Source organism: Carassius carassius, chromosome 7, assembly GCF_963082965.1.
Source record: "Carassius carassius chromosome 7, fCarCar2.1, whole genome shotgun sequence".
Taxonomy (NCBI): domain Eukaryota; kingdom Metazoa; phylum Chordata; class Actinopteri; order Cypriniformes; family Cyprinidae; genus Carassius; species Carassius carassius.
Window position 1 is genome coordinate 9,202,614 of NC_081761.1, and position 13,736 is coordinate 9,216,349.

At 37.6% G+C, this 13,736-nt stretch overlaps 1 protein-coding gene across 11 annotated transcripts in view; it reads right to left on the minus strand.

The window, feature by feature from the left end:
• camk2d2 (calcium/calmodulin-dependent protein kinase (CaM kinase) II delta 2) overlaps nt 1–11,478 on the minus strand; it is a 40,631-nt gene extending 29,153 nt beyond the window's left edge. For 5 of the 11 annotated variants that reach the window (XM_059553747.1, XM_059553745.1, XM_059553746.1 and 2 more), the window contains exons 1-2: nt 11,139–11,478; nt 9,028–9,122 (exon numbers count right to left, since the gene is read on the minus strand). In XM_059553747.1, the coding sequence (XP_059409730.1) occupies nt 9,028–9,122; nt 11,139–11,200 (157 nt within the window). In that variant the 5' untranslated portion in view covers nt 11,201–11,478. The remainder of the gene's footprint in view (nt 1–9,027; nt 9,123–11,138) is intronic. The other 6 variants (XM_059553753.1, XM_059553752.1, XM_059553751.1 and 3 more) reach the window with 2 other exon arrangements.
• Between the last annotated feature and the right edge of the window lie 2,258 nt (nt 11,479–13,736).

Here is a 13,736-nt window from a genome sequence, read left to right on the forward strand (position 1 = left end):
ATATATATATATATATATATATATATACACACACACAATTCTCCAAAAAATCATGTGAAACGATTCAGGATTCAAAGAAATTTGAAGCATCTCACAACACCAGTCACAATAAAATGAACAAGCAATTAAGACACAATTACAGAGATAAATTACTTCATCTACAGCGATATCGTTGACTTGATTGCAAATAAATGCACAGACACTATTTAACTGAACAGAGATGACATAACTGAATCCAATGATGAACTGCCTTTAACTATCATTTTTGCATTATTGACACTGTTTTCCTAATGAATGTTGTTCAGTTGCTTTGACGCAATGTATTTTGTTTAAAGCGCTATATAAATAAAGGTGACATTGACATTGACATTGACATAAACAAATTAATAAAGCCTCCTTACTGCATAGTTTATCCGTCCTTCGGATGAGACGTTAAACCGAGGTCCTGACTCTCTGTGGTTATTAAAAATACCAGGAAGTCTTTCGAAAAGAGTAGAGGTGTAACCTCGGCATCCTGGCTAAATTCGCCCATTGGCCTCTGACCATCATGGCCTCCTAACAATCCCCATACACTGATTGGCTTCATCACTCTGTCTCCTCTCCACCAGTAAGCTGGTGTGTGGTGGGCGTTCTGGCGCACTATGGCTGCCGTCGCATCATCCAGGTGGATGCTGCACACTGGTGGTGGATGAGGAGATACCCCGTGACAATGTAAGCGCTTTGAGTGCCTAGAAAAGCGCTATATAAATGTAATGAATTATTATTATTATTATTATATAGACACTGTCTACATAGAAAAAGAAACTATATAATATATGATATAGTAAATGCTTCAAAGTGTAGTATGCTGTGTTGTTTCACAGGACCTCATTACGCTGAATGCTAAATTCATGCTAAATTCATCCCAGAAAGGGTTATTTTGCATCAGGAATACATTTTGTGTTAAAATCTTAAGGGGTTAAACCGATTCACCCAAAAATTAAATCTGTTGAGCGCAAAAGAAGATATTTTGAAGTATGTTGGTAACCAATCAGTTGATGGCAGCCATTGAATTCATATATATATATATATATATATATTTTTTTTTTTCTTTCTTTTTTTTTTTCATACTACTAAAGTCAATCTCTAACATCAATTCAGTTAACAACATTCTTCAAAATAGCTTCTTTTGAGCTCAGCAAATGAAACAGGCCCATGCAGGTTTGGGACAAATCGAGGGTGTGTAAATAATGAAAGGATTTTTATTTTTGGGTGAACTATCTCTTTAATCTGCCCTTTTAAAAGAAAGGTGAATTTGTTATGCTGGAAATGAAAGACTGACAAAATACATTACTACTGCACATTTTGGCAACTGCCATTCAGGTATTTAATGTGCACTGTGCACAGTATGCATACAATACTGCTAATATAGTATGAGATGCATGCTAGTATGCAATTCTGCACATAGCCATAATTGCAGCTGATTCATTGTGAAATGAAGCCTGCTGAATCACATGAAAACATGATTCATTTGAATTTGAATTGAGATCATAAATGAATAGCTCATGTCTGCTCAGCCTTAGGCCACATTCAGCTCATTCTCTCATTTCTGTTCTGATGGAGGGAATAAATTAAGTTGTGAAGAGGGTGAGGGGGATAAAATAGCATGCACATTAACTCAAATCACTCAGTTCCCCATATATATATACCTGTCCTTCTATCACTAATAAACCCCCCCCCCAGCCCCAGCTGCACAGGTAGTCCACCTACCAACCGACCAGACATCTGTTGTCTAGCAACTCCTCCACCAATCAGAACGCTAAGGCCTCTCTTCCTCTCTGCAGTGGAACCAGCCCTGCATGCAAATATCAGAACCCTCTGGATCCCACAGAACCCAAGCAATTACAGCACAACTCTCAAAGTTCAGCACCAAACTTTAACACCATCTCCTGTCACCTCAGTCAACAAAGAGTTCTAACAATCCATGATCAATGCAGCACCATCTTATGATAATTACACAACTGCTGGTTACATATTTCTCACGTCACATATTTAAACAAAACTCTTTCAGCACAAGAAATATCCGCAGATAAGTATGCAAATTCCAAAGACGTGCTTAGATCTACACTGAAGCAGATGGCCTATTCATATACTGAACAATATTATTGCTATCAATCTGGCTTTGAACCAAGAACAACCACTATCATAAATTACACTTTTAATATTGGACAACAGCAATGAAACAATTAATGCAAGAGAGCAGAATTATGGATTTTTGCATTAGTCTTTAATGCAAAATTAGACAGAAGTATATATAAACATCTAAAATACAAGGGAAAATTAGGTCCTAATTGTATAATTGTCTATGATGTACAACTGTACAATACAAAATATAACACTGAAAAATCGAGATACATGTTTTTTTCATTATATTCAATAATATAATCAGCATAATTTTTTATGTATATTATATATATAATACTGTATGTATTATAATAGTATAATACAGTTAGTATAATGAAAGTTACAGCATCAGTCCGGTCAGTAGCAGAGAAGGGCGTACATTTGACAGTCCCACTTCTTCCACTCTTTTCTATGCTTATATATTTTTTTCTTGCTATATGAAGCCTTCCGCACTGCAGCAGTGTGTGTTTGTGTGTTTGTTTGTGTGTGTGTGTGTGTGTGTGTGTGGTGATGTGTGTGTGAGATAGTATTCCTTCATGTTTTGTGCTGCTTTTCAAGGAGATTAATGAGAGATTTGAGATCATCAGAGAGAGAGAGAGAGAGAGTGAGAGAGAGAGAGAGAGAGATAAATCTCTGAAATGAGTGACCAAACTTGGCTTGTCCACTGACTTGGCTGTAGCAATCATGCTTGATGAATAAATAAATAACAAGGTTCACAATCTTCTGATCTGTACCCAGCTGTCTATATTCAGACCAGAAGAGAACCATGCAATGACTTCCAGATAAAGCTAGATTTACATACTGTTACTGTTGTTAAAGTAAAGTATAGTCCATAAGTAAGTATATCCTGAAAAAAATCAAAAGCTTTTTGCAATATTGCATATATTTGTATTTTTTGGGGCGATACATTCGTAAATATACCAACTCTACCAACATCTACCAACACAGAAAAACCAAACATATATATATATATATATATAAACAGCTGCTCAAATTTCACTCCCCTGTTACGAAGAAAGGGGATGTTATTGTAATATTACCGCCCCTGTAATCTGCACATTTAAACCCACGGCGCAACCATTGTCGTTTCGCAAGCTACAACGGTGTTCCAGTTTGCCATGGTGAAAGTTGCAGCATAGCATGCTAACTATTCTGTCTTTGGCTGTACTGATGAGTACAGAACACTACTTGGGAGTCCCAGCCTTAGAGGAGACAAGAGAGCAGTGCACTTATTGATGGCCCTATACCAAATGGCACCCTAAACCCTCGCGATCTTCCTCTGAGTCCGCACTTTCGTAACATACTGCCGCTTTGACTATTAAACACAATAAGACATGAAAGAGAACTTAGTTTAGTACATACATGCTGTGTGACAGCTGCTTTCTGTGCACATGCTTAGGAGGTATGCACTCAGAAAACCCTATATCAGAAGTTTAAAGTCTGCATGAAACCGGAAGTTGCTGCCGACTTTATTTCAGTGTAGTGACGTATTTCCAGCTGAAACATTGAATAGAGGGCATGGTTTTATGTTTGCGCTCCTCCTCTCTGTCTCTCTCTCATAGCAAACTAATGTGTTTAAGGATATTCTGGAAAGCCATTCCACAGCAGAAGTAAATGTTCAGATTTTGATTAAAGATTACAAAGACAAACAATTTTTTTTTCTCAGCGGATTAACTTGCATGGATTAATTGTTTATATCAAGACTAGCAATGTGCGCTAGTAAAGTAAATAAAGTTAATTTTGATTCCATGCAGACTTCAAGCTAATACAGCTATAAAAGGCATTATTTCAGCAAAATAGACATGATAATCAAAATCAAACAGAAGTTGTTGGTTTTTTTTTGGCAGAATATCTGGGGCAGGAGCAGGAAAAGGGGGCGGGGAACAACAGCTCATTTGCATTTAAAGAGTCTTGCACGAAAACAACTGCTTCCTCTCAAAAAAGGTATTTTCAAAAATGATAAATTAAATGATCTGTGGGTTATTTGAGCTGAAACTTTCAGGGGACACCTCATTACATATTGTAAAAAGTGGCATTATACAGGTAAGTCTCCTTTAAGGACTGAGAAAATCGTCCATAAAGAGTTGTAAGCCAGGAACAAAACCACTGTGATGAATTACAGCTTACAATTTTTTATTTTTTCATATTTGAAAATGAGAGAAAAATAAACAATTTCAGGAGAAGCATTTTACTACATACCCCACGGAGCACTGCAAATGGCATATCAAATGATAAAAAATGGATGGTAAAATATAAAATATTTAATTTATATATATTAATTAAAAGTGTAAAATGTGATATATTTTCAGCTAACCACAAAATAGTCAAATGTCTATAAGTTGTTTGAAATTGTAAGAAAACTGATTCAATTACATAGTTTGCAATGCTTCATGGGAATGGTAGTCTGCTGCTAAGCTCTTTTAGTGCAGTTCTTGTTTCCGTAGTAACGGTGACCACTGTGATTGGTTGATCTAAGGTGTTGATCGCTGCAGGATTGTGCGCGTTATCAGTATTCACTGGGAATTAGGCTATCATACAAAAAAATAAATAAAATAAAACTACAAAATCACAGAAAGAAGAAACTTCAGAGCTCATGGTACATCAATTTTGAGATGCTTATACATTATATTTAATTAAAAATCAATAGCACTATGTAGAAAGCGATAGGCTGACTTCCGAAACCTCATTAAAAATATTTTTAAGAAATCCATTTTTCATTGACTAGGCTGATGGTCGATTTTGAAACTGACACCATGAGAGACATTAAGGAGGCATCAGGGAGAGCTAATGCTTCTGTTAATTGGCCAAGCAAGGCCAATAATCTCAAAATAGCTGATTTATTGGCCTGGCTGATGCATCCGTCTATTGCTTTTGGTAAGCGATGACTTCAATTCAAATTGTTGACCTGTCAGAATATCAAAAATATTACAAAGGATTGCACCCCCCCCCCCCACACACACACACACATACACAATCAAGGACACACTGAAGATGTACAACTTCAACCACTCAGACAAGAGTTTAGAACAGAACGTTCAGTTCTCATTGGATACATGTTTCAGCGTGAAACATTACACTGACTATTCTTCAATCTGTGATGATGTTTAGCTTCTTTTGTTTACAGCCCCAGGGACAGAGGGCCATATACCTCCTTTTCTCTCAGGCAAATGACCTTTTAACTCCAACGAGACCACAGACTCTCCAGCAAGTTACAGCCCTCAGACATGAACGAATCTGAACTACTGGTCAAAGAGCAAAAGAGAGACGTGGAACTGAGAGAATGTGTCTCTAATTAAAAGTGCCCTAGCTATCTCTCCTCAGAATTCCATGGCCTAGTTTATTAAAGTGTGCATTGAGTTTCTTTCTGTGCTATAACACAGACTGAGCACTGACCTACTAGTTTACTAGTTTAGAACATAGCCTGAACAGAGAATTAGGTTGTGTTCAAAAACTGAAAAATGCTGTATTTGCAAGTGTGATAATACGGGCAACAAGGCAGCTGGCTTAGGTTTGCCATAATTCTTTTTCGTACATTTAGCAGCACACTTTAACCATATTTCAAAAACAACAGAAGTACTATAATTATGAAATTACATGTAAAAAAATATACTTAAGTCCTACTTAAGTGGGTCAATAATACATTTAGTTCACTTGAGTATTTTCTTTCAAAGCATATTATTTCCAAAATAAGTAAAAGCATGCTAAAGTATAATTCTTTTTCACAGTGGGGTAATCAGTTAGTGGTATGCTCAACTAATTAGCTGTGTGCTGAGTTTGTAGGCCAATCAGTTAACAGGCTAATTGCTGTCGCTCTGTAAACCTGAAAACACAGGTACATTGTGGAGATGTGTGCATTTTCATCTGGAAGATGTATTTTTTAGAAGATATTTTCTGACAGATGTTAAACAGACGTTTAGAAAATGACTTAAAGATGTTTATGATTTAGAATTTATGTAACTGCTTATGTAAAACACTATAGGAAGAATTTATAGGAAGAATTTATAGGAAGAAAAAAAAAAAACATTGGCCAATTTTTGTTTGTTTGCCAAACCATTCCTATATGTGTTTCGCTCACAAATTCCAGCTCCATTTAACATTGTGTGTGTGGGTGTGTGGATGTGAGCGTGTGCTGTATGGCAGTGTACGAGGTGCTGTCTGAGAAACCAATGAGTTTATTTTTAGCTTTGCAGCACCATGTGATTGTATTCTCTCTCTCTTTCACACACCATGAGTGAATGACTCAACAGAGGTCAAGGAGATTCAAAGGTAAGGTTTGTTCTGTCTTGAACAGCAGCTCAGGCAGGGCTCATGTGAATTCTTCATTAACACAATTTCTGAATTATTGTTTATATTCAGAAATGTTCAGTTTGGCATTTTAATGCAAAACATTTATTATGAATTTATTTTGTGTTTTATATATATACTGTATATATATATACAGATACCTAGATTAGTGATTTTCAAGCTTTTTATCTCCAAGGCACCCGTTATCCACATCAATATTTGAAGCATGACATATATAGAAATAAAACTGATACTGTAATATAGCTTAGTGCAACTGTCAAATTGTGTAGGCTGTGGTTTAATTAAATAAATACTGTACTAGTTTCAGAGTAAAGTATATATATAAAATATAAAGTATACTCCCCAAGACAATCAACCCATCAAATGATTCATTATATAGCTTTTCAAGTCATCTGGTGAAAATTCCATTTATTTTTACATATTTCAATAATATATTGTAGAAAAACAAAATACCGCAATGTCATGTTGTTCAGTATTGTCCAGTCCTAGCCTCGATGATTTACTGAATAAGGATTAAGATTAAAAAAAAATAATAATAATAATAATAATAAATATATATATATATATATATATATATAGGTTTGGCTAATGGTAATGGCTTGGTAAAGCCTAAAGCTAATTTACTGTATAATGTAGATGAAAATATAAAATTTGAAAGAAATATTGTAAATATCGAGTAAAATCAGAATTTTGAATTTGAATATTCACTGACAAACCTGTAAAGAACGTTCTTCCACTAGAACCTTTGTAGAATGGTTCTTCTTGGAACTACAGACTTCAATATAGATTTTTTTTAAAGAATGCTGCATTCAACACCAAATTACAAAACCATTGGACATATTATGCTTCTATTCTTCACAGCCTTGCTTTCATTCTTGTCACATAAAATACAGCATCTATCCATACTAAACTCTACAGCACATTAAAGCAAGCGCTGCAATGCTCAGGAGTAGAAAATGAGGACAAATAAGGTCAGAGAGTATTGTTTTTCCCCCGTTGTTTTCTCCACCAAGAGACCAAATTGTAACAAACTAGCAGATTATTTCTGTTAACACTGATCTGATATAACACAAACACATACAGTAGCACCATCAACATGGACAACGGCCATCTGGTTGTTTTGTCAGACACCAGTCTACTGCATTTCTCCTCCTTCCTCTTCATCTAACTCCAACACTATCCCTTCTTCTTCTTGTTTTTTTCTGTATTTTATTGCCTCTGCTCTTCTGCATGGCATTTGCTTTACGTAATAAACAGTCTGTACTCAGCTTGTTTGTTGACCTCTCTTTTGCCTTTTTACTTATTCCAGTTCTCTCGTTTACAGTCATTATCCTCCTCTGAGTTGTTCTATTTTTACACAACAACAAAAAATCTCACTATTAATCAGTATCTTTTTTCCAAAAACACACAAACACAAGATGAATTTACTTGGGAAGAAAACTGTGTACGGTGTTAATGAAAAACAGCAGATTTTGACCTGTCAGTAATCACTTCACCTCCTTAAATGTCACCCTTTACCCTGCATTAATCTAAGCCTGGAGGTCACGATCCTACTAGCGAGGATGTGTCTTGTGTCACTGTGCGTGTGTGTCTGTGTGTAGTGGCATTTATATACATGTGTGTGCTCATAAAATCGCAATTACTGGGCTTATCGTGGAAAGAGGTTAAGACCATCTCTGACACGGAACAGCATCCAGTGCAGCGGAGCACTGCAGTGCTCAGCGAGTATATGAGAGAGTGAGAGGGATATGAATACAACATAAACTGCCACACCACCCGATGCTGTATTTTTGGAAACGCTATCCCAGCATGCACCAGCACAGTGATACTGATCCCAGAATCTAGGTGTCCATTTCAATCCCACTGTGCAGAAATGGTAGGGGTGTAATTCAATCCTAATGATCCAGAAGCTATTTGTGAATTCCCTTCCCAAATTCGAACTTCAAAAAAGTGAAACTTTAAAGCAAAAAGAAAAAGGCAACATGAGTCATGTGATTGGCTCTTAGGAGAAGAGATGCTGTGGGAGAACAGAAATGACTGGTTGTTCTGAGGGTAGGAAGGAGGCTGATTGGTTGATTTGCCCTATAGCAGCAGAGCCTGCAGGCAAACAGGCCAACAGCAACAATTACACTGACGGATCTGAAAGAACTGGGTCGCTCACTTTCCAACAGGGGATAAGACCAACCAAAGCCATTAAAAGCACACACATATATAAGCACACGTCACATTTTACTGTTTATACACAAAAAAAAAAATCGCAGAACACTCATTTATATAGATATGTGGATATATGTGGTTCTCAAACATATAATCCCTTCAGCTTCTTCACAGCTATGCTTAGACCTAAGCATCTGTTACGTCAAAGCACACGCACAGAGCTCCAGATGAGACCCAGATGCATAGTCTCTTGCATTATCCCGGGTTTAACCGGATGTGCTGCTCTTACAGTACATCAGAGCGTTGCCATGTTCGTCTACACTAGACACTCCATCAACTGTACTCAAGTCCCAAATCGCATGACATGACATGAGCACAGCACACTAAATAAAAGTCACCTACCCCTGGCTGACAGCTTCTTTGTGTTGATGATTTTGGCCGCATACTCTTGGCCGGATGATATCTTCACACATCGCCTCACAACAGAGAAGGCGCCCCTGAAGAAGAGGGAAAAAAGAGAAGACGGTGAGGGAAAAAAATGGGCACGAGGCCCTGATGCTGAACAGATAGAGCATATGGCATGGAGAGCAGAATCTGTGCCATGATGGAGGCACAGACTGAGCGCTTCCAAGGTTACACAACTACGATTTTACATAGTTGTTTGTTCGTGTGTGTTTGATGAGCGTGTGTAGTTGTTTTGAAAATGCTTAGCATATTCAACAACCACATACACACTCCAAATCTGTGTGTGCTCGCTGGAAATGAGGGGGTTAATTACACGTCACCTTAAATGTCCTCTCTGGTGTGGTTGTTCTTCACTCATCTTTAGAGAATGAGACAATTATGCACCCCCCCCCCAAAAAAAATCTTGTTCACTTAAAAAAAAAGTTATAATCTTTTACCAAAAAAAAGCAAAAAAAAAGGTAAAATCACCTAACCAAATGCTATTTTTTTTATATAATAAAATATATAAAAAATAAATAGAGATGAGATGTTTTTATATTTTGTTTACACAATGTGGATTTGTCTGACATGTGTGTATAAAATACATTACTATAAAATATTTGCTGTATGTATGTGTGTGTGTGTGTGTGTGTGTGTGTGTGTGTGTGTGTGTGTATATATATATATATATATATATATATATATATATATATATAAATATATAATCTGTGTATCCTTTGTATAGTTAAAAAACATAAAATGTATGGATACAGTTTCTATATTTAAGTTATATAAGTACATATACTTTTGCAGTAAAATATTGTTGAAAATGCGTCTAATAAATAAATATGAATCACCATATAATTTATCTGGAAAGGTGCTTTCCTTGTGCAAACTACATTTTATCTATAGAATATTTCATCATTATTTTATAGAAACCGTATACACACGCGCACGTATGTTGAGTCAATGTGAGGGTATACTGATTCCTAATGGAATCTCGAGCAGCGTATTGTTGCTATAGCAACCTCCTCAGGTAAAAGCGTCTTTGCGAGCGTCTATTTAGCGCTCTCTTTCAATCTGACTTTTGACTAGTAAAACGTTGTTTGGAAAGGCTGAGGTTAACTTGTATGCAAAAATACATGTACCCCAAAGCTTTTGTTTCGCCTTATTATGGAGGGTACAGTTAATAAATAATTCAATGTGTAATGATAATTTGCATATTTTATTAAATAATAAAATGGTGCAAATAGAAAATAGGCATCTCTATGTAACAGCGGGGAGCCAAGCTGCAATGCCTAATCTTTATACATGATGCCACCGCGCAGATGGTGCAGAGACGTTTCGACAACATCATATTTTGTACGGACTGTTATTTTAGTGATTTCAATCTGAGGTCACTATGGGCTTAAAAACGAACTAAATCCGGGACATTTTAGATCTGAATGCATCAGCACGTAGGGATAAATACATCACACACTGAAATGTACTAGGGTATCTTCTGAACCCCGTACAGATCGGGACCACCGATGTGGCCTCTGAGCACCCTCCCCCTCCCCAGTCAGTCAAACGCAACGCAAGGAATCCCCAACGCGATAATCAACGGCACGGGAACGTGTGTCTGCATTGTTGTCGCACTGCATTGCCATAAGTATTTCTCTACTATTTTAGCCCCACCCCCCTAAAATGTACATTATATACCAGCTGTTCCGATATCTGACGTGATGATCACAATGGCCGCGTCACAAAACCTAGAGCGGTGCCTACATACACTGCAATTTGGCCATCGTTGGCACGTTGGTAACGTTCCGTTCCGTTCCAAACGCGCTCGTGATTGTCAAAGAATGCCGTCTGGGCTGGCAGCTCACTGGGTTTGAGACATAGACTATGTAATCAAGCGCTTACGGCAAGGTTATTATAAGCGTTCGCTGCATTTATAGCAGAGCTGTCAAACAGAAGACGCGTCGCAGGTGCATCATTCACTGTGCGTTCAGCAACATCAGACGAGCATATTATATAACAAATGCACAGGAATGCAATGATTCTGAGGTAGAAAAGCCAGCACTTACTTTCCGAGCTCCTCAAAAAGCTGGTATTCGTCCGTGAATCTGGTGCAGATGGTCAGAGCCATTGCGATGGGGAATCGGCAGCGCGAGGAAGAGGATGTTGCGGGGAAGCGCTGTCAGACTCCTCTCGTCCCTCCTGTAGACCGAAAGGAGAGAACTTGAAGGTTTTATTTATTTATTAATTATTTCTAAGCTGCTGCTTCGGTTCCTGGTCTATTGCAGTGAGATGCAACGTCAGATGATCAGATATGTAAACCTAGATCGCCAACGGGAGGAAGAAGCGCTTTCACATCCGACGGTTCCATGGGCTCATCATTACGCACATTGACGTTGCCATCTCTCTCTTGGACGTGTTTGCATACAGCACCTCGCCCCCTTCCCCCTCCTTTCCAAAGCCATGCCCCGCCTGTACAAACATCATACACTTGTAGAGTTATTATATTCATAATTAATAAATCTTTATTTTAATTATAGAAATAAAGTCGAATTAATAATTGACAGTGCACCCATATTGTGATACTTCACACTGTTGCAGTGTGCAACATGCAATGCACCATCTTAAACTTTTAACATATTTTAACTTAATGAAGTGTTTTTGATCTTATAAAAATGTGTCTCTTTATACATAAAGAAATCACAAGTAAGCCACAGTAGGCGATTACAAACTGCACAAAAGCTATAGGCTAGATTAAAATTTTCAAATGTGCATTGAGAAACTGAAGTTTTAGTTTTTAATTATTACTGCTATTAATATTAAATAAATAATAATGATAATATACATCATCCTTAAAAAAATAAAAAATAAAAAAAAACATTATTGGCCTGAGTGTGCAGTACATTAGCAATAATGGTTCTGCCAAAAGACAAACAACGTTACAAAAGAACTGGTATATATATATATATATATATATATATATATAAACTGTATTGCAGGTTTAAAAAAAAGAAGAAGAAAAAAATTATCCAACAATCTAGAATAGACTACAGTCGTGGCCAAAAGTTTTGAGAATTACATAAATATTAGTTTTCAAACTTAGTGGGTTTTTGTTTGTCCACCCGCCTCTTGAGGATTGACCACAAATTCTCAATGGGATTAAGATCTGGGGAGTTTCCAGGCCATGGACCCAAAATTTCAACATTCTGGTCCCCGAGCCACTTATGGCACGGTGCTCCATCGTGCTGGAAAATGCATTGTTCTTCACCAAACTGTTGTTGGATTGTTGGAAGAAGTTGCTGTTGGAAGGTGTTTTGGTACCATTCTTTATTCATGGCTGTGTTTTTGGGCAGAATTGTGAGTGAGCCCACTCCCTTGGATGAGAAGCAACCCCACACATGAATGGTGTCAGGATGCTTTACTGTTGGCATGACACAGGACTGATGGTAGCGCTCACCTTTTCTTCTCCAGACAAGCCTTTTTCCAGATACTCCAAACAATCGGAAAGGGGCTTCATCGGAGAATATGACTTTGCCCCAGTCCTCAGCAGTCCATTCACTATACTTTCTGCAGAAGATCAATCTGTCCCTGATGTTTTTTTTTGGAGAGAAGTGGCTTCTTTGCTGCCCCTTCTTGACACCAGGCCATCTTCCAAAAGTCTTGGCCTCACTGTGTGTGCAGATGCGCTCACACCTGCCTGCTGCCATTCCTGAGCAAGCTCTGCACTGGTGGCACTCCGATCCTGCAGCTGAATCCTCTTTAGGAGACGATGCTGGCGCTTGCTGGACTTTTTTGGACGCCCTGAAGCCTTCTTTACAAGAATTGAACCTCTTTCCTTGAAGTTCTTGATGATCCTATAAATTGTTGATTTAGGTGCAATCTTAGTAGCCACAATATCCTTGCCTGTGAAGCCATTTTTATGCAACGCAATGATGGCTGCACGCGTTTCTTTGCAGGTCACGGTTAAAAATGGAAGAACAATGATTTCAAGCATCACCCTCCTTTTAACATGTCAAGTCTGCCATTCTAACCCAATCAGCCTGACATAATGATCTCCAGCCTTGTGCTCGTCAACATTCTCACCTGAGTTAACAAGACGATTACTGAAATGATCTCAGCAGGTCCTTTAATAACAGCAATGAAATGCAGTGGAAAGGTTTTTTTGGGATTAAGTTACTTTTCATGGCAAAGAAGGACTATGCAATTCATCTGATCACTCTTCATAACATTCTGGAGTATATGCAAATTGCTATTATAAAAACTTAAGCAGCAACTTTTCCAATTTCCAATATTTATGTAATTCTCAAAACTTTTGGCCACGACTGTACATTGTTGGATTTTACAGTAGAGTATAGTACAGCACTGTTACTGGTAAATAAACTGACAAATCCATCAGTCAATCAATCAATCAATCAATCCAAATTATTACTTTATACAGACATGTGTTCAAAGATTCTATAATTCACTCATAAGAATCTGTCACTTCAAAGCACATATCATATGCGGCCAGAGCGCAGAACTGTTATGACGCACGTCTTCAGCTGGCATTTCTACGCATGCGCACGTGCGGAGAAACAATCTCTTGTGCGCTTCTATATTTCGAACACAAGAGTGCACTGTTGTAGAAGCCATAATTTCAAAATCGCCTCACCTTATTTTACAGTTTA